The sequence below is a fragment of the Lepidochelys kempii genome, chromosome 25 (genome assembly GCF_965140265.1).
Source record: "Lepidochelys kempii isolate rLepKem1 chromosome 25, rLepKem1.hap2, whole genome shotgun sequence".
In the NCBI taxonomy this organism is placed as follows: Eukaryota; Metazoa; Chordata; order Testudines; family Cheloniidae; genus Lepidochelys; species Lepidochelys kempii.
Window position 1 is genome coordinate 15,791,878 of NC_133280.1, and position 24,411 is coordinate 15,816,288.

Sequence of the window (24,411 nt, forward strand, 5' to 3'; positions counted from 1 at the left end):
AATGCTTTGCAGGAGGGCTTAAGTATCTGGGCTACAATCCTTTTCTATGCCTGTAATTTCCTACCTTTCTTATCCTTAGAAAGCTGTAGTGACTTTACTGATGCTTTCCCAGTGATGAACACAGGAAAAAGTTCCTAATTCTCCAGTGGCTTGGAAAGCTCAAGCATCTACTAGTCCTGAGGTGCTTGCATCAGAGACCATTGCATTGAATTTTCCATTCTTACTATTCTCAGCTCTGTCAGTAAGAGCTTGCTGCTCAGTGGCTGCTGGAGCGTATCAAGTTTTTCTCTTGAACCCATTTTGCAGAAATCTCCTGTGGAGGAAGGATAGCCTTGTGGTTAAGGGATAGGAGTGGGAGCTGGGAGATCTGGATTCTATTCCTGGCTCTCCCACAGATTTCCTGTGTGATTTTTTCCCAGGTCATTTTAACCACATGGCAAATGAAGATGTCATCTTACAGGGATATTAGGCTTTATTCATATTTGTACGAGAATATGAGCTGCTTAGATGAAGCGTGGCCATGTGAGTGTAATTATTTCTGTAATAATTTGCTGGCAGGAGTCTGAAATAATAAACTGATTAGCTTGCTAGCCGTAGATTTTTTTTTTTTTTTTTTTTCCCCCTGCATATACAGAAAAATGTTGGTATGGTTTGTTCTATGAGGAACTGGCACTTAGCAAAAGACCATGATGTGAACAGCTGCTTTCAGGTAACTTCAGGTCTCTCTGTGGCTCACTTACTAGCCAACAGCGAAATGTATGTTAATCCTAGGAATATCTGATTATATCATTTATTTTTTACAGCAATGGTAATATCCATCTGGACTGTCTTGGAAGCATACAGGATAAAATCACTGTGTGCGCTACTGATGACTCCTACCAGAAGGCAAGGCAGAGCATGGCACAAGCTGAGGAGGAAACTCGCAGCCGAAGCGCAATAGTTATTAAACCCGGCGGGAGATATGTAGGTAAGAAGCAACTTGATTGTTGGAGCAGTACCTGGTTCCCACCTAGGATGCATCTGTTAGTGTTTGTCTGGGCTATGCAAGGCTTGACTGCAAGTGGTTTGCGGGCCAAACCTGACATCACAAATCTTTCTTTTAAACAGTATCTGGTAGTGTCTGATGAGGTTCTGGTAACTTCTCTAGAGTAAAGATGCTGAATATAGCAGAGCTAGTGGTCAGATATTCAGTGACCGTTCTGTTCCTAGATGGCAGCTGAGGATTGGCCTTACAGTTTGCTTTTTGAGAGTCTTTCTTTATTTCTGTTACCGGGGACCAAATCGTACTGCTTCACAAAGTGTTTCTGTACTGGCCGAAGAAGGAAGAGATACAGGACAAATATTAGTGGGTTCCAAACTGGAGTGGGGAGGTGCTTTCCCTGGGCTCAGATCCCTATCCACTGCCATACATGAACAATTAGTGCAACCCAGAAGGCCCAGCCTCCGTTTTTCTGAGTCAGTTGGTTTTTCTTCTCCCAGCTCATGTGATCTGATGACTTGTTTCCTCACAGAGGATGCCTGTGTACAGAATGGTGAGTTGCAGAATGTAGGATTGATCTTCACTCGTAGTTTTATCAGCCAAGTGCTCAAAGCTGAGAATTAAGATAGTAATCAGGACGGAAATTCATTGATTTCCTGTACTCTAGAAAATAATTTTGTTTAACTCTTCATATTTGAAAAACTACAAGAGTAAAGGGATAGTCATCAGGCTCATGAGCAAACAGCTTCCCAGAAGAAAGGATAATAAAACTGAAGTTCTAGTAAGAATTAAAATTTTCCCTCTATAAAATGAAAATACAGCCAGCAAGTGTTGGGGTGGGGCTGGGGTTTACTGTGTAAACTAAGACTTTGGTGTCAAAATGTTTGGGGCAGGGGAGGGGGGACTGGGAGCACAGTAGTCAGGCTTGTATTCGAGGAAAGGGAAGGAAAAGGGGTCTGGGGTCCTGCTCTCCAACCTAGGGGAAAAGATGCATATTCAGAGTAGCCTCATCATATAAGATGCACGTTGCATCTGACTTGCAGGATCCTCAAGCATGTATGTGACTTGTTGACTTTATATGATCTAAGAGAGGAAGGAAAGCTGATTTTTTTAAAATTAATGTTTACAGGAGATTATAGGGGGTCAGCACTTAGGCATGTATATGTAGTGATTTCAAGCAGCTCAACCTGATTGCTATGAAGAAGTTAAATAATTTCTCATTAAGTGTGAAAATTAGAGCAGTCTGGATAAGCCTGACCCTTGAACAGAACACTTGCTGAGGTTAAAAAGGGTTTGGTTTAACATCAGGTATATTTTGTGTGTATCTCTCCACCTCTTGGTCCTAGCTGTAAATGGAAATGCCACAAACATATTTCTGGTGTTTGATTCCTGGCAAAAAACAAGCAAGCTCTAAAAACCTGACAAGTCTGTTAATGACATTTCTTATCCTATTTCTAGAAATTAGATCCTGTTAGACCTCTGACCTTCCGGTTGCTTAACAACATGTGTGGACTTTTTGGTTCTCTCCCTTTTTGTCTTCACTAACCCCACTAGTGGAACAGCCTTTATTGACTTGCATCAATTTGTGTGTAATCAGAACCCAGGAAATGATGGCTTAAAAAAATGTATGCAACCTACATTTGAGTAGACTAGACAAACATTGCACATAATCAGCAGCATCTTCCGATGACTCAGTTGAAAACATCGTTTCCTAAGCAGAGAGAACTGCTATGCTGAAATAAGATCTCCAAAAACTGTTGGAATAAATAGCTGGATTTCATTTATGTCAGATCAGTTCACTCTGTTTGCTTGAACTAAAATGGCTGTTAATTTTTTAAATGGCTTCTATAAAACTTTGCAAGATATGAAGACTTTTGCCTCTTGTTTTGGCTATCTTGTTTTCTTTTCTGTTGACTGTATTCTCTGTCATGGGGGCACATTTATGATTAGTAATAGAATCTGGCTTTTCATTAAGAAAGCTCTTGTTTTCCATATGGAAACAACCCAGGTTTTTTTAGGAGGAGGGGCAGCTGATCTTCCAGCCAACGATGCAGTTTGCCTCTGCGTCACATCCAAGGGGGGGTTTCCAGTTTAAAAAAAAAAAAAATTCAGGCTTGACGTGGTAGCTGGAAAACCTGAGGCCCAGAGGGTATAATCAAAAGGAAATAGATAAAAACAAAACTCCCAAAATGGAATGGAGGAAGTTTTTCCTGGGGGATTTGAACTGAATGTTAAAATCTGTTTTACAGTTCTCAAGTGTACACAAATGCTCATTAAGAGGCTGAAAGTTATTACTTAAATGGAAATGTCACATTAAATAGTCAGTATGATAGACAACTAGACTAGCATGCACGGGTTAGAGCCCATTCATGTCCTTGTATTTGCTCTCAGGGGGAAGGCTTGTGGAACCAGACCCATAAAGTTCCTCTTGTTCTAAAAACAGAAACATCTGCTGGAGAACAGTTCAGCTGAGATCAGCAGCGGGGGAGCCTCCCATTGACCAGTTCTGCTCTTATCACTGTGTATGACAGTGCTGCTCTACATTGCAATTATGGGACTTTCCTTTTCACAGGGAAAGTCTGGCTGGACTCAGTAGGGGATGTAGAACATTGTGAAGACGATAGGACTGGTGAGCAGAGAATTGAAGTTCTACAAGTTTGTAGCTAATAATAACCATGTTCCCCATGTGTGATGACGCTGCTTTGGACTTCCAGTTACTTTTTACACGCTTGGATTAAATCTTAGGTTTCGCAGAATGTTTGTCCTGGACTTCCATTGGCCCAGGAGTATGTGTATTTGAGTCTTCCATTGTTGTCTATCAGGGCTTCGTATTGGAGTTTATTATGTACATATGCACATTGGCAAAACACTGGACTTTGCAAGGTGACTCCTGCAGTTCACTAAATTTTCATTTCCTTTTAGGCAAAAAGGTTCAGTTGCGTAAGCCTGCACCAGGAGCTTCCGATGCTGTTCCCTCTAGGAAACGGCCAACACCAGTCAACCTCGCCAGTGCAATAAAGAGAGGCAATAGTGCAATTTCTCAGAGACCCTTCAAAGATAGGGTTGTGCACTTACTGGCACTAAAGCCTTATAAGAAACCTGAACTTATTCTCAGATTGCAAAAGGATGGACTTTCTCAGCAGGACAAGGATTTGCTGGACAGCCTCCTGCAACAGGTTAGTGTCCTACCTAGATGTTTGCCTAAATCATTAAGACAAATGTGGTGTCATAATGTTGACAGATTTTGTCTTAGGCAATACTTAAACTGCAGCTTTGATGTGATCCATAGATTAATTTTCTTCAGTGGCTGTGCCTAGTAAGAATCGACTAAGGGATAGGTTGCGGTATTATACTGGCTTTGTTAGAGACACATTAGCAGCCTCTCAACATTTTCACTTTCAGGGGTTTATAATCAATTTGTATAAACTATCTTCCAAATTAGGACCGCTTTAAGAGCAGACATTTTGGTCACTTCCACACTTTCAAATTGCATTGCAGTATATTGTGTATTTAATATCGAACTGTGACCTCTCCTTGCTTTTATGGCTTTATGGCAAACATTTAACACTTGAGTATGAATTGATATGAACTATGGTAGATAGGGTTCAGAGGTGTTCATAATACATGCAAAACAATAACATGTCAGTAAATTAGCGTATGCAATATTTTCTATCCAAAAGAGAATGTTCCCTGCTCACTTTGTCCCTCAGCGTCTCTCAAATCACGCCTTTACTGCTAAAGAAATGTATTAAATTGTTTAACACTGAAGATCAAGCAGCTTCTTGCTAGTCATGTTTTCATGTATACCAGACGTTAACGTCTTCAAGTTGTACCAATTCAGTAATACCAGCCTGAATACTCCAATTTTATTTGTGCTAGCTGAATGTGCTATTTGTAATAATTATCTTTATTGCTTTTATAGTATTTACCTTTTCAGAGCACATTACCAACAATTAATTAAACCTCACAACATCCCTGTCTTTTAGGTATTGGAATTGTTAACCACCATCTGTAGCTGGTGAGATTGAGACAGGTGAAATCGCTTGCCCAAGGGCATACGAGTTACTAGTCAAATTCGGATTGTAACTCTGGCATTACTGGTTCTCAATCTGGATTTTAATCCACTAGAACTACTGCCTCAATGTTCAGTACCGTTCCGAGTTTTTTAACCTCCTGAATGTCTTAATGTTGCGTAACTTCAGTGAACAGTCTCTGCTGTAATCTTTTACTAATATAGTCACAAACCTCTAGCAGGTTGCTGCTATGTCTAGTAGTCACAACACTATCAACATGATTAGGGATAACTCTGGGTTGGCTGGAAATGTATCCCTTGTAAATGTATTACCTCTCAGCAGCGGTGGTGCTCCCATCCTCAAGCAAACAGATAAGTACAGAACACAGGCTGTGTTAACTTCTTCCCCAAACGTGTCTGGGAGTCCATTCATTATGCTGTTTTAACTACACAGGACTGTGGTAGTATTAAGTGTACAGTGTAATTTCTCAAAAGGTACTACTGGGGGAATGGAGCGTGCAGGTCTCAGGAGCTGTGGTGTTCCCAGGACTTGCTGATGTGGAAAGCAATTTAAAAAAATTCCTGAGAACTTTTTCTGAGTAGATTGTAAGACCTTCTGAGCAGGGCCTGTCTGTACAGTACCTGGCACACTGTTGGTGCGGCAGGGGGAAATGATCTGGGTATTGGTAGAAGATATTTTTGGGGAGTTTCTGAAGCAGAAACTGGCTTTTTGTTTCCCTTTTTTTTTCTCCATATCGGCCATTACCGTGGGATTTTAAATGTAACATCCATTGTAATTCATCTTTTGGTTGGCTCAGGATTTTGGAACATTGATAAAACTGAAAAGAAAAACGAAGTATTTGTCATATAAACTGACGATTGTATGTTTATCTCTCATCTGCAAAACATGCAATGTTTGGTCCTTGACTAGAACTTTGTACATGAGATTGTCACATAGTGTTTCTTGTTAGCTGTCATGTTTTCTGCTCCTTCACTTTGTTTTTTATGGGGATAATTTATCGTTTTGTGAGGATAATCTAATAGCGCATTTCATTCAGTGTGCTGTCAAGATTTACAATCCATAAAGACAAACTAAAATGTAACTGCTTCTACAGAACTAGGTAAACCCTAGAAAACATGTTTTATCTCAAACTGATAGTTTTGAACATATCCAAATTTAAAGTGCAGCCTATTTTAGAGCAGGGAACTAAGAACCTATGGAATTCGAAACTTCCTTCCTCTCTTTGCCTATTTGTAAACATGACATTGCACAAGTACTTAACATCTGTACCTCAGTTTCCCTTTCTGTAAAAGTAAGCTTAGTACTTCATCCCATAAGTGAACTGTGATCCTTGACTGTTGCTTCGGAAGGTGCTTTGCAGGCCTTTGACAGGCTGTAGAGACATTTAGAGTATTTACAAAGGCATGATCCCTGGATGTGTAAGAGTCACTAATAAATGTGTATGAACCTTGCATTTTTCAGATGAGAAGGTAATTGCAGCTGAGAGTTAAAATTTCCATCTAACTGTTGAAAGATGAATTACAGTGGGGAAACCTAAGTTGTTTCCATGCTGACATGTTTCTGTTGGCTCCAACAGAGTTCCCCATTAGGCCTTGAATGGTCTCTGTGTATAGGAAATCTCTGTGGTAGGTTCTGTCAAAATGCAAAAAGCTTCCCAAGGTCATGTGCTATATTAATTACAGAATATGATTATTGGGTGAGGTGATTATTTTGTTGAGCTCTGGAGTACAAGTTATTAATGGTAGGTTTTGCTTTCTCTCCTCGTAGTAGCTGTCAACATAACCACTTCTTCTTTTCCCATGAAACTAAGCAGGTCACTTTAACTAGAAGTGTATGCCATAAAACCACATTGTGCGGACCCTGAAGTATCTAGGGAAGCATTCTTTCTCCTGCCCTTCCAGACTATTACATCTTTTCTATTTTTGATTACTCCTCTCTACAGTGGGAAACTTTGTCTACAGGCAGCTGTGAACAAAGCTGTCACCATAACAGTTTGTATATCCGTTGATATGCAGCTTCATCTTAGGTGTTGGACAGCCTTGATAAATTGTCTGCCTATTTCCAGATGTTTCCCTTAACTCATGTTGGAGCAGCCCCAGATTATTTTGTGTCCGTATTGAATGGCCATTTGTAGTCTCCTTAATTTTTGATACTTGCATCTCAGTATAATTTGATATGTACGTAATAAATTAACATTTGCTGGGGCTCCTAGGTGCTAGTAATATTGTGCTGCCACTGTACACAAAAGAGAAGACACAGTTGGATAAATAAATTGGAAGCAAATATTAATCCTGGTGCTTATTGACACCTGTGACTATAACCGGTTCACTAAATCTGTTGCAGCTTTTCATCCAGATTTTTTGAATTTTTTTATAAAAATTTGTGAAAGCCAGACTCTAATGGCTTTTCACAAATTACTTTTCTATTTCAGGTGGCAAATCTGAGTGCCAAGGACAGCACTTTTACATTGAAAGATGGTATGTACAAAGATGTACAGAAAGATTGGCCTGGCTACTCGGAAGGAGATCAGCAGTTACTGAAGAGGATACTTGTTCGGTAATTGTTCCACACTTTTTTGTGATGTCATCTGCTAGCTGGATCTCTTACTAATCTACTAACCTGGGCCTATAAATAGCGAGCCAGATCAGCTGGTGTAAATCAGGGTAGCTCAGTGAAGTCAATAGAACTACATCAGGCAGAAGATCTGGTCCATAGAGTCGTATTTGATTCTAACATGCAGCCTATTTAGTCTGCTGCTAAATTTGGCTGGTGAATGTGCTCAGGAATGTGCATCAAAACTGTATGCAGTGTGATAGACCCAGGCCAGTTGGGTACAGCAGAGTAGTAGAAGGTAGACATACTGGCTGCTGGAGAAGCAGTTTTCTGTTCCCTGACTGACCAGAGCAGGGGCTGCTCCAGGCTAGAGTGGACACCTGACTCCAGTTAGCCTGCAAAGAGTCAGTTGAAGCTGTTAGGCTAATGAGAACACCTGACTCTAAGACATCTCTGATACTGTAAAAGGGCTCACTCTGGTCAGGCTGAGGGGAGCCAGAGGAGAGGAAGTGTGGCTGAAGGGCTGGATAATGAAGACACTCTCAAGCCACTGGAAAGGGAGCCCTAAGGTAAGGGTGAAGAAGGTGTTGAGAGAGAGAAGCGGGAGAGCTGTGGGGAAGTGGCCCAGGGAACTGTAGCAACTCTGGCAGTGAAAGGTTGGCTGCCAACAGCTGCTGCCGTTAGGGTCCCTGGGCTGGAATCTGGTGAGTAGAGGGTGGGTCCGGGTTCCCCCCCACCCGGTACTACAGAAACACCTCCTGGGAGGGGAATATAAGCCCCTGTCAGGACAGGAGGCTAAACTGTTCTTGAATAAGCCCATAGGAGCAACAGAGACTGTGGGAGTTCTCTCACCAACCTCCTTGCTGGCTTATGATGAAAAGGGCTCAGTAGACTGTATCCTGGCCCTAGAGAGAGAAGGGTTCCATGGAGGGTCGCAGTGAGCCTCTGAGGCAAGCATAATGTTCCTGGAAGTGCGGCACCTATGGGACACAGTTGGAGCTCTGCCACAGCAGTCCCTCTATTAAACTTAGGAATTTCACAAGGTGCATGTCACTGTGTTCTTAACCAATGGAGACACAAGCCACGGAAAAATATGGGAGGAAAGAAAAGGCCATTCCTTAGATGGGAAGTTAATGATTGTTTAGAACTCTAACAGAATTTAGTTAGTGAGGGCAGGTGGTTCTCCATCAAATCTGGCTCTTCATTTAATCTCCCCTCTCCTTCTCTGCCTCTCCCCTTACATGTCACTTTGTTGCCTTGTTGTCCTCTGTGCACAGACTTCTGTTAGTCCCTTCTCCTGAGGACAGGTTATCCAATGATGTGACTTCCCCCTTCTGCCCTTGGCATGCTTCTCGGCTACTGCTTTCCCTGCTCTTCTGGATGTTCCCCTGCCGTTAGTGGCTCTGTCTTTTTATGGCAACTTCTATTTTAATTCTCTTGAGCTGTATCTGTGTGAGCAGGTTTTGGTCATGTTTAACATAGATTGTTCCATCTAGCACAATTTAACACACTTTGTGTCCAAACACAAGTCTCTCAATTGTGTGTCTGCTCTGCTACAAGTTTGTGCCAGGTAACCTAGGGTCACCCCAGGGTTAACTGTGACTTAGGATCAATCATGTTAAACCTCATGTGGATGGAGATTAAAGCAAACAAGGCAATGTAGCTCTGCGTATGGCAGCCATCACCCCTCTGCCCATTTACCTAGCCTTCACTGCCCAGGAGTCCATCTGGACAGAAGCCTCTTACCTTGTACATATCCCTATTTACTAGCAGCCCCTCATAGAGGCAGCTAGGATGGCTTCTCTGTTTCTAGCTGTTTTTTCAAGCCTTTGAGTTTTGCCTCATCAAAGCCTGTGGGATTAGAACCTCTCTTTGGCAGGCAGAAAGAGTGAAAACTTGTTTATTGCTGCAGGAGGGCAGTAAGCAGACTGTTAGAATCTGTCCACTTCATCAGGTACTTGTCCCTAGGATTGAAAGTCTCCCTCCATCTGGGAGTACACAGAGAGATTCTCATCCTACCTGTACTTTGCAGCTATACTCCTTAAATTACAGCAAGCCGTGCAGATCTCTCTTAGGGGATTCTACTCTGTTCTACAGGTTTATAGTCCCACTTCTGGTTTCTGCACGTTTTCCCCAGTCTGTACTGTTTGTTGTGCAGGTAGAGGCTTGATTTGGACTTGTTTTGAGGCTTATTTCTGTTGTGATTTTTGGTTAATATAAAATACAGCTTTTTGGTTTGAACCGTTTCCATGGTTTGAAAGCACAGTTGGCCTGAAGATGGGACTTTTTAAACCAACAAAATCTGTAACACTGAATGCTCTTTGGCATACTTAGGAATACTCAAACTGGTGTGTTGTAACCAATTTAAACATCCTTCATGCTGAATTATAGTTAAATGGAAAATTACAATTATCCTTAGAGTCTGTATGGCTTTAAAAAAAAAAAAGGTTGATTCTTCCTAGCAGAGAAGTGTTTACTGCTTTTCTCGAATTGTGGCAGTCAGTTATGCAGAGAGCTAAAAATAGACCCTGGAAAGGATGTATTCAACTGTACAAACAAAGACCCGCTCAGCCAATGCAGGTAATGAGACTACAAAATGGAAAAACCATGTAGAGTTGAAGCTGGTAGAAAAACACTCTCAGAGAGCCCAGACACCAGATGCAGGGCTTTACATGGTAGCCTCAGTTGCTGCTTAGTTCTGTCCAATTGTTAAATATCCTTTGACGGCACTCTAGTGAGCATAAAAACAAGGAGCTAAACGCTTGGGATGGATTAGGAGTTGCTTTAATAACCCAGCTTTAGACATTTTTAAACTGTTTTTAACCAGATTAATGTTGGATTCATTCACCTTTTCCAGTGTTGCTTCCTTTTTCCAGCCTTCCCACTGTGTTGTAGCTTAGTCTTTGGAGACCATGTCTCCGCTCTGGGCACTAGCGCGGCATAGCAATGGCAGGACCGCTGTGCTGCAGTAAGCAGTAGTCTAGATGCAGGCTACAGCAATGGAAGGGGTCCGTCTGTCACTATAGGAACGCCACATCCCCAAGCAATGGTAGCTAGGTCAATTGGAAGCGTTCTTCTGCCCACCTAACTGTGCCTACACCGGGTTAGGCTGGCACAGCTACGGTGCGAATTCATCACACCCCTGGCCCCGAGCGTGTAACTATTTCAGCCTAAGTTTTACCCGTAGACCAGGCCTGGGTGTTAGCAACTTAAACTTCATTGGATTCAGTGGCTTTATCCCTTTTGGACACCTTTCACTTCAGTAAAGAGAGGTGGCCTGTAAAGAGAGGTGGCCTGGGATTGCTTTTGTTGACTAGTTTAGGAGGCCCAGTTGTCGTACTTCATAGAGTCCTAGAATCTCAGGGTGGGAAGGGACCTCAGCGGGTATCTAGTCCAACCCCCTGCTCAAAGCAGGACCAATCCCCAGTTTTTGCCCCAGATCCCTAAATGGCCCCCTCAAGGATTGAACTCTCAACCCTGGGTTTAGCAAGCCAATGTGCAAACTCCTGAGCTATCCCTCCCCCCACTTGAGGCTAGTCAATGAGAAACTGACTTAAAGTTAGTTAATTGTAATCTCTGTGCATTGCCACTAGTTCCCTTCATAGGCATACAAATAAATAACTATCCACTCAAACATGTTTCTTGAGGTGACCGTTACCACTGAGGTATTTTTTCCACTGAATGCATCCGATGAAGTGAGCTGTAGCTCACAAAAGCTTCTGCTCCAATAAATTGGTTAGTCTCTAAGGTGCCACAAGTCCTCCTGTTCTTTTTGCGAATACAGACTAACACGGCTGCTACTCTAAAACCTGTCATTGAGGCATGGTGGTTTGGTTTATTTTGTCACTTCATTTAGTTTAAATCTCTTAATTAAGAGAATGTGGATTTAAACATGGAAATTAGCTGCTGAAGTATAATCAGAGCTTCAGGTTAGAGAAAGAAACAAGTTCCTCTGGTAGAATTTACCCATGTTAAGTAACCAAGATCTATGTGGGTTGTAGAACTGCTACAGTGAAACCTTTTTATTTTTCTAAATCCTCTTCAGAGTTAACTTCTTTACGGATGCAACCTGATTCAGTAGAAGGCATTTATTTCCTGAGTGATTTAAGACATGGGTTCTCTGGATCATGCTGGAAAAGTCTCAGGGCAAAGTTAATGTTCTCTGAAACTTGCTCTGGGTGCTATGGAACTGCATAGAAAAATTAGATTGATACTTAAAAGAAGGTGGATGGATTTAGCAATGAAAATGAACTGTATCTTGTTTTGATGGAAGAGGTTATCATTTTATCTGAGACAATACTGTAAGTGCACCACTTGGAGCAATCATCTGGGAGGTGCAAGTTTAAAGAGTATTTATTATGGAGCCTTAAATTTGCCTAATGCATAACAGACCAATGAGGCTCTTGTCACAGATTCCACTTCTCCCCTTTAAACACCCCAGTGGCTCACTTTTAAGGGATAATTGTCCCACCCTCTGTGGACTAAAATGTTCTCCTAATGGAGAGAGATTTACTCCATTTAACATTTGAACTTACCTTCAAAGCAGGGACCCGGTAAGAATGTCTCTGCATTGATTTATTTTTTTGTAAGACCATAACCCTACGAGACTGAAAAGTCAGTGAGAATCTAAATGAATTCTGATTACTAAAGGGCATCCGTCAGGCATGGGCTAGAACACACTGAAGCCATCCAGTACAGTCACTTGGCTTTTTAGTTTTAATATAAATGTTTTATCTGACATGCCTCAAGAATAATTTTGTTAGAGTAGAATGAATTTCTACAGTAGCAATATTTAGGGTTAGGTATCAGGGAAAACAGGCCGAAGGGTAAGGGTGTAAAAAAAATAAGCTACCTCCCCATCAGACAATGCTGACCCCAGCCTCTCAGGCAGGGGTTCTCACTGCTCTGTTGACTCAACCCTTGGAAGCACTGCATGGGCCTGTTCTACTCGTGATGAATGCGCAGATGGTGGGGAAAGAGGGAGATTCTGTCAATATTTTGATGCCCTCAGTGTTTTACTGGGCAAAGTTTTGTACGTCTCGAACTTTGTTTCCTTTCGAAGAGGTTTGACTCTTCTGGGAATCACCCTTGCCCCTTTCTGGGGGCAGTGTAGTCGCTGTGCCTGAGGTAAGGAGGGCTTTCTCCCACACCACCTATTGCTGCTTATGAAATTTGTCGGCGTTGGAATGTTAAAGTCCCCACTGGCCCTTAGAGCTTGCAACTACTTTTGCCGCTAGACCTCCAGGCCAATTGCATGGGAATATCAAACATTAGCTTTACTATGGGTGCAGATTTACTGAATAACTTCCAGATGATCCTCTCATGCTAAAGGAAAGTCTTCAATGCCACCTGATGGGTTTTTGGGTCCCTCAGGTACAGGGTCTGAACCACCATACATTCTGTTTTTCAGGAAGCTCTGTCAGCCCCAGAATACTAGCAGTTTTGTGGGAGACGCTCCTTCCTTGAGTCCGCCAAAAGACAATGTGAACTCCGCTTCCCCTCCTCAGGTAGGTGGGTGAACTGCTGGGGCTAGTATGTGGGGTAGCTTGGTGTCCGGTGGTTAGCACAGGGCTCAGAGTCTGGAGCCACCACAGTCTAAACCCAACGACTGGCTCAGTGTCAGGCCTTGGGGAGGTGGTTTAACCTCTGCTTGCCCATCTGTAAAACTGGACATAGTTACTGCACAAGGGTGGTGAAGATTAACCGATTATAAAACTTTGCACAAAGGTAGAGCATTATTGTGAGTGCCACATGAATCCATTTCCCCTCCCAAGATGCGATGCTGTGCTGTCTGTGTGGGGTTTAGCAGTCTAAGTTTGCTTAACCTCACCTCTTAAATGCTTTGGAAAATTTTACTCTTTAAACTATTGAAATCCTGTGGCACTTCTGCTCCTCTGGAACTTAAACACTTTTTTGAAAATTTGACCCATTACCAATAATTTAGAGCCAGCCAGTAACAACCAGCTCCCAAGCATAACTAAGAGCTTGTCTACATGCAGGGTACTACGTGGCAAGTCAAGGTGTGACTCTATAGTGCACCAGCTTGCTGCTCAGTAACATCCCATGTGGAGACTGCTGCAGCGCACTCTGGGACTTTCACTGTGCTTGCTGTACACCTCATTCTCAAGCAGAACTTTTTCTAAAATCTGAGTATTTATCTAGTATGTTTCATCCAAGAAAATCAAGGTGGTGGTGTTAGCAATAATACTGGCCTTAGTTTAAGGTGAGTAAAAATTGGCCATTCTTTATTTGGTTTGTTTTCATCTGTCAGGATCTGCAGGCACCAGAATGCGTGGGGCACACTTATTGGGGGTTGCTTGTAGTCTTCTGCATCGCTCCCTCTATCTGCACAGCCCTGCACCTTGTAGCAAAGAGGAAGTAACAGTATTGAAAAGCCACCAGGAGGCATTGAGGAAGTGATGTGGTTGCCCCATAAACCCTTGGCAGAGTGCATTTCCTCTCCACATCCCTCCTGATTGTAACTAGTCTGGAAAGCAGGACTTCCTGTCACCAAGCATTCTTGGGCCTTCTTGAGTTGGCAAACGCAGGGAATTAACTGGAAGAAGAAAGCTAATCGGATGATTTCCATCAAAGGAGCTGAGATTCCAAATGCGCTTTGAGGGAACAAAAATTCCCCTTGCAAACACAACAATCCTGTCTGAGTGAGTAAGGACAATCATTAAATATCCAAAAGAAACACAGTCAAAACTATCCTCAGTATTCCAGTGGGTGCTAAATAATCCTGCCTCAGACTCTGTGCAGCCTTTTTCAGCAAGGCAAATGTATGCTGTGGTACTGAAGGCTATCCAAGATAATTTGGCTGCCTCTGAAACTGGATTAGGGCTGGCAGCCATAGCTTCTGGCTCCAAGCTAAGCTTTTTGTACATTGACTGAAGAAAGGTTCTTTCACAGTGTAACTCCTCCTCAGCTAACCTGTAACCCCCAAGAACCATCTGATTTAAGATGCAGATGTGGTTAGTTACCCTCATCCATCAGCAGTGGATTTATCACTGAAAAGTATTTTCTCAAAGCATTATCTTCAGAACTCTATCCCCATAGGTCTGAAAAGGCAAGTGGAAAATTCCTGCCTTCTCTTCACTTCCAGCCTGCCAGGAGTTTTCCATATGTCAGTAGTGGTTAAGATCATCCCTCTCTACATATGGTGAGTTTCAGCATTTCTCTAGCATCTTTTGTGCTGTGAACTCACAGCTCTTTACAAACATTCAGCCTTGAATCCCTGTGAGGTGGGAAAGGACATTATTCCTATTTTATAGGGGAAGAGACTGAGGCACAAAGTTCAAGTAACTAACCAAAGGCCACAGAGTAAGTCAGTATCAGTCTGGAGTAGTGTCAAGAAATCCTGACTCTTGGAGCTCTGACCATTGAATATGCTTCCTCCTTTGCCATTATCCTGTGTAGGTGTTTTGCAAAAGCAGCATCTTTGGCAAATACTTATTCAAAAAGCTCTCCAGACAAAAGAGATTGCAGCCCTCTGCTTTGTCAGTGTTCTTCCATTACCCCTTGCATAGGGGTAGCTTTGCTTCCACTGGGTGAAATTTGAAACAAAAAAGTTAGAAAGAGACTGACAGGGATTGGGTTTTGGGCTTCTACAGGAGACGAAGAGAGCAGAGTAGTACCAGTAATTACTTTTTAGAACCTGACCTCTTACAGCTTTCTCTGTCCACTTACCCATACAGCCTCTCCGCACAAGGGCCTTCTAGTCCTATTTGGCACTTGCGCTCCTTTTTGTCTGGCTGTGCAGTTACTGTTAGGGTCTCTGAGAGAATTAGCTGCTTGGGTAGCAGAATTAGGTTTCTCCTGTATTGGATTGAGGCCTGGCAGTTTATACTTGCGTCCTATCTGGGGTCTCCGGTGAGACAACTTGGTGGATTTGCATTGGATTCATAGGTTCTAAGGCTAGAAGGTTCCATTGTGATCATCTTGTCTGACCTCCTGGATAACACAGGCCAGAGACCTGCTCCAAAATAATTCCAAGAGCAGATCTTTTAAAGAAACCTCCAATCTTGATTTAAACATTGCCAGTGATGGAGCATCCCCTGGGTAAATTGTTCCAGTGGTTAATTACTCTCACTGTTAAAAAAATAAAAAAAAATAAAAAAAAATGTGTGCCTTATTTCCAGTCTGAATTTCTCTCGCTTCAACTTCCAGCCACTGGATCATGTCAGACCTGTCTTTGCTAGATTGAGGAGCCCAATATTAAATGTTTGTTCTGCATGCAGTGACTTGTAGACTGTAATCAAGTCATCCCTTAACTTTTGTGTTAAGTTAAATAGATTGAGCTCCTTATGTCTATCACAAGGTGTGTTTTCTAATCCTGTAATCATTCTCGTGACTGTTCTCTGAGCTCTCTCCAATTCATCTACATCCTTCTTGGATTGTGGCCACCAGAACTGGACACAGGATTCCAGCAGTGTCGGTTCCTACTCAAGATTCCCCTATTTATGCATCCAAGGATAGCATTAGCCCTTTTGGCCACAGCACCTCACCGGGAGCTCATGTTCAGCCAATTATCCACAATGACCCCTAACTCTTTTTCAGTCATTGCTTCCCAGGATAGAGTTCCCCCATTGTGTAACTATGGCCTATATTCTTTGTTCCTAGATGCATACATTTACATTTAGCTGTGTTAAAAAGCATATTGTTTGCTTGCACCCAGGTTACCGAGCAATCCATATCACTTTGTTTCAGTGACCATCCCCACCACCCCGTTTTTTGTCATCTGTAAACTTTCAGTGATCTTATGTTTTCTTCCAGGTCATTAATAAAAATGTTAAATAGCATCAAGCCAAGAACTGATCCTTGTGGTAACCCACTAAGACACAGCTGCTAGAAGATTCCTGGTTTACAGTTACATTTTGAGACCCATCTGTTAGCCATCTTTTAATCCACTTAATGTGTGTTGCATTAATTTTATATTGTTGTGGTTATTAATCAAAATGTCATGCAGTTCCAATTCAAACACCTTACAGAAGTCTCATCAACACTATCACCTTTATCAACCAAATTTGTAATTTCATCAGAAAGATATTGCATTACATAGGAACTATTTTCCATTAACCCATATTGACTGCGTTAATTAATTACCCTCCTTTTATTCTTTAATTGAGTCCTATATGTTACCGACAGGCCTAAGATTACCTGGGTCATCCTCTTTACCCTTTTTAAATATTGCCACAACATTAGCTTTCTTCTAGGTTTCTGGAACTTCTCCAGGGTTCCAGTGCTTATTGAAAATCAACTTTAATGGTGTAGCCAGCTCTTTGAAAACTCTTGGATGCAAGTTATCTGGACCTGCTGATATTAGAAATGTCTAACTTTAGTAGCTACTGTTTAGTATCCTCCTGAGATACTAATGGAATGGAAAGTTATAATATGACTGCATCTGTTTCCCTCCCCCCACCATATACAGAACAAGAAAGTTTGTTGAACAAAACCTTTTCTGCATTGGGCCGCTGGTCAAAGTACTTTATTTTATTGCATTTATTTTTTAGTGACTTTTGTTTGCTTATTGATACAGCAGTGCCACCTACTGGTGAAGCAGAGTATTTAAAGCAAATGACTCGTTTGAAATCACTGTCTTATTAGTCTTTTAAAAGAATGTTTTTCTTTGTCCTCAGAAACGATCCCAGCCTCTGGAATTCATTGATCCACTAGCCAACAAAAAGCCTAGGATATCTCACTTGGCCCATAGAACTCAGCCCACTTTCAATGGGAAACTGAACTCCTCGAACGGAAAAGATGCACCTGCTCCCGTGGTGCAGTCGGCTGTGGCCGATTCTGTCAGCTCCGGCTCTCACTTACCAGTTCTGGAGCTTCCAAGGCCTCATGACCCCCTTTCCGATGTCAGCAGTGACCTAAGTCACAATGGCAGAGACTGTGAGAACCCAGAGGCAACTGACAAATTGACTAATCCTTTGTCAACAGACTGTCCCCAAACAAGCAAACACAACTGTAGCTCACTGTATGTGAAAACAAAGAAAAAATCCAAAAAGCACAAAGAAAAAGAGAGAAAAGAGAAAAGTGAAGAAAAATGCAAAGAGGAGAAGCAGGACTGTGAACTAATCAAGAAAGGTGGCTTAAAAATTAATACCCCCAAGGGTGTCACAGGTATGTAAATTCTGAAACACTTTGCCTGCCTGTATGAACAAGTGGCTGCATGGAAAATATTGGTATAGATTGTTTCTGTTCTAAACCCATCATACCAAAGTATCCTGCCTATAGATCCAAGGCCAGAGACGCTCTGCTAGCGAAACACTCATTAGCTCTACCTAGATCAACGTATGGTCTTTCTGTGCAGAGTATATCAAGTTTTTCCTGTTTAACTTTTTATTTTATACTGTTTTGGAATCTACTTCTGATTGTGTCAAGTTTCTCCTCATTAAATTAAAAGCCTTGTATTAGTACATGGATAGTCATTCTGGTCTGAATACCAGTTTGTCACTGATTACTTATAGCTGCCACTCTGTTTCCCAGCGGATCTGCATTTTCATATTGTTGGTCACTGTGTTGATTTTAACTCCATAATAGAAAATCTAGTCACATCAAAGGCTTTTAATGTTGGATACAACAGAAGCTGTAGATAAACTTAACGTGATACCTGTTGTTCTTCGGACTCAGACAGTATAAGCTTTCAAGCTAATAAGGTTCATTATTGTATTTTGTTTACTTGATTTAATTTTCTCAAGGATCAACAAAGCTACCAACATCTCAAGTGTTAAAAAGGACGAATGGCAAAAACAACCCCAATACAGTGTTTCAGAGATGACTTACTGCGTAGATTCACAGAAATTACATGGGAAAAGCTCTGTTGGCTAATCTAGTCCATTCACCTGCTTGTGCAGTCATGTTTCCTGTTTGCTACTGCTTGGCAAGTCTAATTTATAATGTCTCAAGCAATATTGCTCCTGCTGCAGCCTTTGGGAATAGCAGTTCAAGGCTCATAGATCTGTCACTAAATTGTACTTTACATCCAGCCTTTTTCCTTAATTTTACCCCATTACTTTTAACTAATCTCCATTTTTAACCACACTAAATCCGTCTCCACCTTTGATGCATGAGAATGCATATACATTCCTTTCTTTTGAGTAGAGTTTATCTTTTATAGGAGATACATTCTGTTAAAGCCCAAATACAAGTAAAAAATAGAATGAATTGTTTTTGATAAAGGTACACACTTGTTTTAAAGAATGAACGTCCAGGTCAATATAGGGTGAGCTCAATAGAGAAGATATTGACCCTTGTGATTTTCCATACCAGCCAAAGCAGTTCATGTACACAGGATCTGATTGCTGACCAGTGATTTTAACTGCTCTTGTGTAGGCTGTTTTGACCATTATAAATGGGGTAGGTTTTGGTACTTTGGGATGCTTTCCATTAATACATCAAACCTTCATTTTACTATTTTGATCTTATTTACTATGTGCCAAATACTCACTTTTCTGTGAATTTCTTCTCTTCCTGTTGCTCTTGTCTGTGTGACTGTCATCTTGATTTTGGCGTAAGTCAGGCAGAATATACATGCTATTTCCCTGACACACTTCTTGTTCAGTAGCAAAATATTACAATTCTTTTTCTTTTTCTTTTCTTAGTGAGCTACTGACACTTTAAAAATCCCAGATTAGAAAGTAAGGCAGAAAAGTGGTAAAACAGCAGTTTTGCAGTTCTGACTTGTTGCTGTATTAATGGGAACTGAGCTTGGGTGTTTCTTCACTTGTCCCACACGTATCACATCTATACATTTATAAAGTAACTTATTTTCCGCAATTCCTAGCAGTGCTCCAAATGATTGGAGATTAGAAGTAACTATAAACAAAATGTAGCAGGTGATGCTGGGATTCAGCATTGTAACTGGTTGGGTAAATCCAGCTAGGTTCACCTCCACATCTCCCAGGTGCCTCGTATAGAAGTTGAGTTTGTCCTTGCAGACTATTACTAGTTCTGTTTTAGCTGGAGATGACCACATCGGGGTCTCTTGAATTAGACAGTAGGTGGCACTCAAGGGCAAAATGAACCTTTGTTGATTTATTTTTCTCTCATCTCGGCTTTCCTTCTTACCCTTGTCCCAAATAGTCCTTCACTTCCCTAACTCGTACTCAGGTAGGTAAGTAATTTGGTGGGGAGGACTGTCTCCGCTCACCATCAGAAATCAAGATTGCTGTACTCATGCTGATAGTCCTTATGCCCACTTCTTGTTCCTCGTAGGCTTTCCTTCTTCTTAGGGAAGTCTTGGTACAACCTCCAATAGGAATGTATGGGACAGCTCATCCTAGGACGGGATTTATTACTTCAGAGGTAGCTTTGGGGTAACTACTCCAGAGGAATTTTAGGGAGGATGAAAACACCAAAGTAGTTCTAGCTGATGCTATAAATGTGGGGCTTGGGCAATATGCTACCATTCCTATGTAACTCATTTCTGTATTACAAGACCAATATATAGTCAAGATTCTACTTGCTTTGCTGACTCATTTGCTTTGAAGGAAGATTTTGAAGCACATCGTACTTCTCCAAAATAGGATGAGTACACCCTCAGTTCTATGGCTTTGAAGCCACCCCCATTTGCCTCTGCAACTTGCTTCTTCCTCTGACTGCAACTGACTTCCTAGTAGGGCCTATCAGGGCATTGCGCACTACTCACCTTTCAAATTAATTTCCCACTGCTTATGAGGTATCCTCCCCTGAAATGGTCATAAGAACGTAGCCATACTGCATGCCAGTGGCTGGCCAGATGCTTCAGAAGGAATGAATAGAAGAGGGCAGTTTTGAGTGACCAGTTACTGATCCATGAGAGGATAACTTATCCCATGACTGCTTGGTTTGCTTAAGAGCCTTTGCTGAGGAACCTTGTCAAAGGCATTGTGAAAGTCCAAGTACATTGTTTCAACTGGATTGCCCTTGTCCACGTGCTTGTTGACTCCCTCAGAGAATTCTAATAGATTGGTGAGGCCTGATTTCCCTTTACAAAAGCTGTGCTTACTCTTCCACAACAAGTTGTGTTTGTCTATGTGTCTGATGGTTCTGCTCTTTACTATAGTTTCAACCAATTTGCCTGGTACTGAAATTAAGCATATTGGCAGCCTGTAAGCCTGGAGCCTTCTTTACAAATAGGTGTTATATTGGCTACCCTACACTTACCTGATACAGAGACGGATTTAAGTGGTAGGTTACGTACCATAGCTAATAGTTCTGCAATTTCACTTTTGAGTTCCTTCACAACTCTTGGGTGAATATTATCTGGTCCTGGTGACTTATTACTGTTTAATTTATTAATTTGTTCCAAAACCACCTCTGACACCTCACTGTCGGACAGTTCCTCGGATTTGTCAGCTAAAAGGAATAGTTAGTTATGTATTCAGCTCAGATTGAAGTCAAATCTACCTTGGACCTATTTATAAAAACTTACGCTTGCCAAGTTCTGATGCCATCCTCTTCACCTAAAAATCCCATAAGTTTTTCTTAGGGTATGTCTACACTGGCAATTGAACAACAAAACTTTTGTCTTTCAGAGGTGTTAACCCCCCCACACCTGAAAGACAGAAGTTTTGCTGTGATAAGTGCCAATGTGAACAGCGCATTGTCGGCAGCCGTGCTCTCCTGCCAACAACGCAAACGCTGCTCACGGGGGGTGGAAGTTTTGTTGGCTGGAAAGCTGACAACCAGCGGCTACACCGCACGACTTTTAGCGACACCACTGTAGCGTCACAGCCATGTTGCTAAAAGCTGTGTAGTGTAGACCTAGCCTGAGTCCTTTGCCAATTCACTTCCACCTGTCCCCAACTCCCAGTTTTCCTAGCTTTCTGGAATAGAGAGTGCTTTCTGGTGTGCTCTGTGTGTGGATGGCCTAGTCTATAGACATGCGTGAATAACAGCAGGAGTTTGCTTTATGAAATCGTAAATCTCTCTAAATGCAGAGTTGAACATCTCTCTTCATCCCATTCTGACATGTAAAACTTCCTCCAGGAATCTATAGTGTGAATAGCAGTAAAGCATGTAGTATAGAATAGAAGGGAAGATAATTTATACTCTGCTCAACTTTCTGATCTGCCCATCTGGATTGCATTAATTTGTTTTGAAGTTCACCAGTGCTGGGATTAGTACGTTATCCCTGCTGAGAGACATGCAGCAATATGTATAAACTAGTTAAATTAAGGGATGTTTTTGCTGCTCAACACATTTGCAAATAGATCAATATTTGCTAAATCTGGCAGTTCCAGTCATCTCATCATATTGATACTCTGCCTTTGGTCAGTTTAAACTAGAAACACAAATCTTCTTGTATCAAGGCAAATGCATTTTATAAATGAGGTATGAAGTTGGACTTTAACTTAACATACCTTTTGTAAGATGTAGGGTTGATGGAAATGTGGGTTTTTATTTTTTGCAGGTTTAAATGGAACATGCAATAATTCTAGTGTACCAACGTCAACTTCAGAAATGCCAGATTATTTATTGTAAGTATCTTCATTGTATCGTTACCTTGGTCCAATTCCAAAGTATCCATCAAAACTAACTAGTGACTAAGACATAACTAACCATCACTGTTATTTTCTCATTTCTATGTTAGAACTCTGATTTCTGTTAGAACTCTGTAAAAATTATTTTAAAAAACCCAGAAACCCAGGTATTGAATCCAAATTCACAAATGTATGGCCTTAAACTCCAACTAGGTTTTACAGCAGGTTCTCTTCCCCCCTCACCTCTCCCTCACCCCAGAGTTCAAGGGTGTTTTCACTGCAGTGGTTGGCTACACCTACCCCATAAATAACAATATCTAATTGTCAAAGCCCTTGAAACACATTAATCCTCACAACCCGTTTGGAGGTTGGTAAACAATATCCTATTTTATAGATGGAGACATTGAGAGGAAATAACTTGCTCAGTATTAGACAGAAGTCCATCACTTTCCAATAGTACTCTGGATTCTTAGGGTGTATCTGAAAGATCATCTTGTTGCAAGGGGAAACCCTGTACTCTGGGTTTGATGGGGAAGTGAGAAACTGCTTTTTAAAATGTTTTCTGTTAAGTGTATTTATCTGTAATGTTTTAGTCTTCACAAAATTTTGCTAATGATTGTAGTATCAGTCAGTTCACTTTTAAGCCAGGAACCTGTTTGTTCAATCAGTGTTAAATATGGCTCTCTAGATCCTTTGTCCAGTCATTGACTGAATATATGAAATTTTATTTTTGCTGGTATCCTGGGTGGGGGGGTGAGGATAATGAGTTTCTATCTCCCTTTGTTTTAGTGACATTTGACCGTTGTGTGATGGCTCCAGATGGGAAGTTAATGGATTTTTGAATTAGGTGGGGAAAAGCAGCACACTAGCAGGCTCAAAATACCAGAGTTACTCCTCATAGGAAGGGTAATCCTTGGCTTATGGTGCCAGATTTTTCACCTTAAACTTTTTTTTAATCATATCCTCCTGACTCCCATTAAGCAGTACTTGTTGCTATGGGTAACTCACATCCTTTCTACTTGAGGTTTTTGGCAGCTTAAAGCCAGATCTGTTTGTAAATAAAACTCCACACTTTCCGCTGTTGTGAAATGTCACTCAGATCTGGTACATACCCCTGAATCGGACTAGGTAATGCTGCCAGCCCTCTTCTAGCCCCATTGGATCCATTTTGGGGTACCCAGGGATCATGCAGCCTTGTGCTTCATGAGGAGGTGGAGAGGGCATCCTTTTATTCTGCTTGCAGTGCAAAAATGGCCAGTCACAGATTGGTGGGTATGACTGTTTCCCATGCTCTAATCAAAATGGTGGTTTTACTGGTATATAGACAACTGGACTGTATAGGGCAGTTCACAGCTGAGTTCTTTGAGCTGCTGTTGCAGGAATTGAGGACTGTTTGAGTGCAGCAAACAAAAGTGCTAGTGAGGACACAGCCTGTGTCCAGCAAAGTTATGAAGTTAAGCTCCCAGGCTCAGGGTTTGAAAATCTTTGAGGATGAGGACTGATAGCTCAGGCATGGAGTGATCACTTTGTGTCATCTCTCCTGTGCAGTGTGGTGGTCAGTAGCCCAGTAAAACCACAACTTTGCAGCGCAGGGAACAGTCATATCCTCTAATAAGCTAGTACGTAGCTGTGACACTCGGAGTACCTTTCCCAGACCCGAGGAGGAGCTCTGTGTAGCTTGAAATCTTGTCTCACTGACAGAAGTTGATTCATACACAATATTGCCTCGCTCACCTTGTGTGTGTCTCATTCTGGGACCAATGTGGCGACCACAACACCCCATACAATATACGTGTCAATTCAGTCACTTTAGCGGTGCATTTTAATAAATTAGGCTCCCTTTAGTACAGAGGGTTAGTTCAGAGTCCTTCACTCTGTTCTCCTTCAGTCGCTTAAGACCTGTGTTAGCCTGGCAGCACTCCCGCCCCCACTGTCGCTGCTGCAAAGAGTAAGGTGTGATACTGGTGGTGTCACCTATAGTAAACCAGGTGCGAGAGAGAGCAGTCCCTTAGATCGGACTAGTTAGGAGGTGCCCTGCTGCAAGTCACGTTAATTGCATTTGATTAAACTGAGTGGCTTTTAAATGACCTACTAGATGGGCCTTTGGATATACATGGGCACTCTCAGTATGTTCAGTTCATGCAAGGTATTTTCAGAAGGTGAAGAGGGGATAGGTCCCCTTTTTTAATATGGGAAGTGCTGTCTTCTGTTTTCGTGCAGTCCCCACACCAGTGGGGGCCCAATGCTGACTGAGGGCTCCAGGTGCTGTTGCAATGCAAATAACACTGTTTGTCCTGGAAGGCAGGCACCTGCCAGACCTGCTTCTTTGAACTGCAGTAACCTTGCTGCTTGGAAAGAGACATTTGTTCTAAAC

The 24,411-nt window shown here is 41.8% G+C and overlaps 1 protein-coding gene across 1 annotated transcript in view; it reads left to right on the forward strand.

The window, feature by feature from the left end:
- Positions 1 to 24,411, forward strand: part of ELL (elongation factor for RNA polymerase II) — an 87,855-nt gene that overhangs the window by 58,426 nt on the left and 5,018 nt on the right. Inside the window, exons 4-9 of the mRNA XM_073324699.1 lie at positions 804 to 967; positions 3,902 to 4,155; positions 7,445 to 7,569; positions 12,977 to 13,073; positions 17,205 to 17,694; positions 21,968 to 22,034. Of these exons, the coding sequence (XP_073180800.1) occupies positions 804 to 967; positions 3,902 to 4,155; positions 7,445 to 7,569; positions 12,977 to 13,073; positions 17,205 to 17,694; positions 21,968 to 22,034 (1,197 nt within the window). The remainder of the gene's footprint in view (positions 1 to 803; positions 968 to 3,901; positions 4,156 to 7,444; positions 7,570 to 12,976; positions 13,074 to 17,204; positions 17,695 to 21,967; positions 22,035 to 24,411) is intronic.